The sequence below is a fragment of the Adiantum capillus-veneris genome, chromosome 13 (assembly GCF_014529385.1).
Source record: "Adiantum capillus-veneris isolate H3 chromosome 13, ASM1452938v2, whole genome shotgun sequence".
Lineage (NCBI taxonomy): Eukaryota > Viridiplantae > Streptophyta > Polypodiopsida > Polypodiales > Pteridaceae > Adiantum > Adiantum capillus-veneris.
In genome coordinates, this window is record NC_140943.1 from 160,833,680 (window position 1) to 160,838,496 (window position 4,817).

Below are 4,817 nucleotides of genomic sequence, written 5' to 3' on the forward strand. Positions count from 1 at the left end.
CCCCAATTTCTAGCCTCTACCAAGCACTAAACCCCAAGTCTCGCTCCCTCACTGCTAAAGTGTAAATGAAATGAAATTCAAAATCAAAGGTCTCTAAAGTAAAAGCTACGACTAGGTCACTCACCACCTAAGGATTACTATCCCCGGCAACGGCATCAATATTAGCGTGTCGCAACGACGGACATCTATAGTATAGTTATCTGGCACTAGCATAATATAATGTCAATACTTAGGGAAGCGACTCAAATGGGACATGAAGACTCTTTGAGGGTGTCAATCTCAAGAAGTGAACCTGCTGAACGAAACCATCTCTTACACTAGAAATTCTATCACTCATGCCTATGTCCTATGTCCTATGTCATCACACTCGATCGTCATGCCATTTGAGCACTCAAACAAAGTCCCAAATGCAACAAAACCTTAGGAGGAGGTCTAAGATACGTAGGAGCACTATTCTACCAAGTTTGGTCACAATCCGAAAAGGTACCAAAATCACGTTCCATCATGATCAAAGTCCTGAAAACAATAAGAGAACATACCAGAAAGATCACCCTATGGTATAGGATCACTCACCTATGATCAAAAAATAAAAAAAACAACCATTAACCTACTCAAAAGAATCGATTTAGCTTGCTAGCATGTCGTCACAAACCATGATAGAATTGACAATTATTCTACTTAAATTAAGGTTAAGTTATAAACTGCGATTTTACGTACAATGTGCTATTTTAAAGCAGGTTGAAAATTCACTTTGGCCTATATAAGGCTAGTGAGAAGAATTTCATAATAAGAGGCTTCTTTGTGATAGAGAAAAATAGAAATTGACACAAGTATTTGAAAACATGTGGTATCACAATAAATAATTATGTTTTTTTGGAAAAAGTGCAACAATGAACTATCTAGATTACAATATATTTCAAAAGCATAAAAAATAATGATTGGAAAAACACTTCAAAGCATTGTAAGAAATTGAAATAAAAAATTGTATGAAAGAGAATGAGAAAGCTGGTATTTGACACAATACTCAATGCACCTCTTCAAAGAGAGAGGGACACAAATGTCACACCCTCTAAGAAGGGCTTCAAAGAAATATTTTTTAGAAAAATTAATATCCTCAGCTTGCCATGTGGCACTAATCTGCAAGCTTTATTTAATGGTCCAGAGATGCACCCAAGATCCAATCCTTTGCTAAGGAATGCTCATGTAGTCCAACAAGTGTTTTTTTTTATAAAATTCTTTGGGCTTTGGAGCTGTAAAACTACTCTCAAAGGTTTCTTCACATCGTAAATCCGTGCTCAAAAATTTTCATGAAGTTTATTTTGTCGCCTACGAGAGTTGAAGAGTTACGCGGAGGTTGGTAGATCCTGTCATGGGAAGTTTGGAATCGAAACTTGTACATATTGATCTATTCTTCGCATGTACACATCTAGGTGGTCATGCTCATTGCACGTACTCATTTTGCCACATGGTTTCACAACAAAAGAGCTGCCTTTTGTACTTTTTTAATGGCTGGTTAGACCTATGTATAGGCACGAGATGAGTTCCCTCCTGGTGTAGGGTAAATCGTCTAATTGGAATTCACGCTGTATTATAAAACCGTGAACAGTTACCCTTAGCTACTTTGCGTGAGCCAGTCAAAATCGAATGAGAGGAAAAGATCAGGTGTCTATTTCTTTTGACTTTCTGGCGTTGGTGACGAGCATGTGCAGTTGCATTACCATATTGCCAAAAGAAAACCTCTACAGTAACAATCATTAGCTTTAAGAAATGAAGAAGGGGAGCTTTGGATTTAGGTCTATGGCTTTTGCTTTATTCTTCGTCCTGCCACTTTTGTTACCTACAGCTTGGAAGTTACTTTCGCTGATGGGAGCAGTTCCAGATTTGGGCGCGGCTTTTGCTAATTGATCTTCTCCTAAAAAGGGAAAGAGAATTGACTTGTTTACTGGAGTACAGCTAGGAAGGAGAATTTGTAGGACTGATCTGCAAGCTCACGTAAAGGCAAATATTGTAACTGATATTAAAATCGATGAGGTGTTAGTTGCAGCACGGTGCAGATTGGAAAGAGGTGCAAGCAAAGATGTTCTTCAGCGGCAGAGTCCATATATTATGTGTGCCCTTCCCCCTCTGCCCAGCTGAAACTAATCACCTAGCAATATTGTCAACGATACTTAGTAGTGTTCCATCAATCAAAATCTTTGATTTTAGTGTGCTGGTAGGTTTCTGCAGTACATTTGGCTGCCGGATGTAACGGTGCGTTGAACAAATGTCTCCCGCTGAATTAATATAAGCTTTCTGTTTACTTCAGGGGTTTTGCATATGATAGAAATAGAGACTGCGAACGCACTAATTAATTTGGATGAGAGCTGGTGGGTACAATTAGCGAAGAAAAGGTACTGTATACCACACTGTATATTTCAGTAGAATAGTCGAGGTCGTAGATATATGTGAAAACAATATATGATACATGCATGTGCCCGCGTGCAGAGGATGCAGTACTGTGCCTCGACCAGACGTGGTTGGAAATCTGTGCAATTTTTAGATTTGAAGTCACCTCGGAAGCAGATGCCAATATGAGATCACCTACATTCGCCAATTTTTATAAAGAGAAGCGGAGTGCCACTGCTAAACTTTTGAAAATAAGCTGTAATGTAGACAGGCTGCTGCCGAGGGATCAACGTCAATATAATGAGATAGAAGCTTTGGTAGAGTCGGCAGAAATTCATGCTGATGAGAATGGCGTTTGCAGTTTGACGCTGGGCGCGTCATTTCGCGATCATCATGTACTTGAGGAGCTGCAGGCAGCCGGTGGCAGTGCACCAGCCTCAGCTGGCGCTGCGTCAGTGCCAACTGGACCAATTTACTGTTGCTGTGCGAGACGTAACAGTAGTAGCGAACGCGTGCAGCAGGGTGAGCACTTGCCACTAGCTCTACTTTTATCCCTCGTACTTAATTTCCAGCACGCTTTGTCTGCATTTTACGCCAAATTTCTGATCATAGTTAACAGCCCCTTCTTTGATTGTGCTGTGCAGGTGACCCGCATGAATCCACGCAGAAGCTCCTGCAGTCCAGCCAATTTCATACTGATCTCCCCAGTGAAATCTGGCCGAGTACGCCAGCTCCATCAGGTAGAACTTGGAGAGTGCTTTGCCCAGCTCAGTTTGCGGCCCTACGCCCCGTTCTAATGAGTCATCATGAACTGAATATCAATGCGTTCAATCCGTCTCCAGCAGCTCCTGATGCATGCCGCCTCCGAAGTGGCTGCAGGAGGTTTCTTTTGCAACGCCACCATTCAGACACCGCCTTCGCCCAGCTTCATGGCGCAGCAGTACACATCGTGCTGGCTCATGACTCTTTGGTTTTTACAGCTCATCAAGATCACAAAATTCGAGTATGGAAGAAGCACAACGGTAATTACCACCTTATCAACACCCTTCCCACCAGAAGAGACTATTTGCTTAACAGTTTTTTCCAGCACAACTATGTTCAGCTGCGGCGCCACCACCATCGCCTTTGGATGCAGCATGTAGATACCATATCTGCCCTCGCATTTCACAAAGGCAGTTCATATTCATGTGACACCAAATTAGACGTTTGCAAAATCAATGACCACATTCATTGGGAGCCATTATTATACTCAGCCTCCTGGGATAAAACCTTTAAGGTATGGAGCCTCTCAAATTTCAAGTGCATAGAGTCTGTAGCAGCTCACGATGACGCCATAAATGCCATAGCTCTGGGGAGCTGCTACGACGCAGCTACTGCTAATCAACAGCTTGCATTTACAGCATCCTCTGATGGAACCGTAAAAGCATGGGCAAAGGAAGCCGTTTACACAGACAGATTCATGAGGAAGAGCTGCTTGAAGGTGAAGCACAAGCTTGTCGCTACACTAGCCCACCCAAAGAAATGTGCTGTAAATGCGTTAGCCATCAGCAACGACGTCGATATTGGTCTGCTGCTCTTCTCGGCAGGTTCCGATGGCTTCATCAGAATTTGGAGAAGGGTGGCAAATCATTACAGCAAGCAGCTCTTGCAGGAGGAAGGGAGCGGCAGCCAGAAGCAGGTGAACATGACGCTTTGTAGTGTGCTAGAAGGTCATAAACGGGCAGTGTTATGCCTAAGCATAGCAGGAGATCTGCTGTTGAGCGGATCCGCAGATAACACGTTGAGAGTGTGGTCTATACGTCAAGCCAAGGCATGGCTGAGCTCTAATTCTAATAATACGGCCGATCAGACGTCGTCAATAATTTGCTACAGCGCCCTAGTTGCAATGATGGAGGGCCATAAGGCTCCCGTGAAGAGTATATGTGCTTCGCCTTGCCCGCATGGCTGCGGCTACTACGCCGTCTTCAGCGGGGCCCTTGACGAGGCTATCAAGGTGTGGTGCCTTCACTAATTTTAGGCACTACGGCTTCATCTTCGAAGCGTCCTCCTTTCCAAATTTGCACGATTTTTGAACTGTTTTCTTGCATATATTATAGGATTTTCTTCCTATACCATTGTTTGCAACCGGCTTCCCGAACAACTTCAACTTTGAATAGGTTTCTTTTCTCTCTCTCTCTCTCTCTCTCTCTCTCATTAGCTGGAACAGATCTTAAATCTTTGAGGTCTCTTAATTCTGGCACGTTATATTCTCTTTTTCTTGTTCTTCTGCTACTCAGAGCCCTTCCCCATACTCCCCAGAGAGAGAAAGATCAACACTAATGCAAGTAACAAAACATAATTTAACTTGACCAAACTAAATGCAAATGACGCTTACAAAGTGGGATCAAATGAATATGGGGCAATGCTTAGGTACAAATTCTGTAGATTGGAGT

The 4,817-nt window shown here is 42.8% G+C and overlaps 1 protein-coding gene across 1 annotated transcript; it reads left to right on the plus strand.

The window, feature by feature from the left end:
* Positions 1 to 2,502: 2,502 nt before the first annotated feature.
* On the plus strand, positions 2,503 to 4,530 carry LOC147445188 (uncharacterized). The gene is made up of 2 exons (XM_086528017.1): positions 2,503 to 2,907; positions 3,030 to 4,530. The coding sequence occupies exons 1-2, from the start codon at positions 2,571 to 2,573 to the stop codon at positions 4,394 to 4,396; spliced, it is 1,704 nt and encodes a 567-aa protein (XP_086384143.1). The 5' UTR covers positions 2,503 to 2,570; the 3' UTR covers positions 4,397 to 4,530.
* Positions 4,531 to 4,817: the final 287 nt, after the last annotated feature.

What these genes read in the sequence shown, in the direction of transcription:
- LOC147445188 (XM_086528017.1), top strand. Translation starts at nt 2,571, where the DNA reads ATGAGATCACCTACATTCGCCAATTTTTATAAAGAGAAGCGGAGTGCC. An exon ending in TAGCGAACGCGTGCAGCAGG is followed by an intron (nt 2,908 to 3,029) that starts GTGAGCACTTGC and finishes TGTGCTGTGCAG; the next exon opens with GTGACCCGCATGAATCCACG.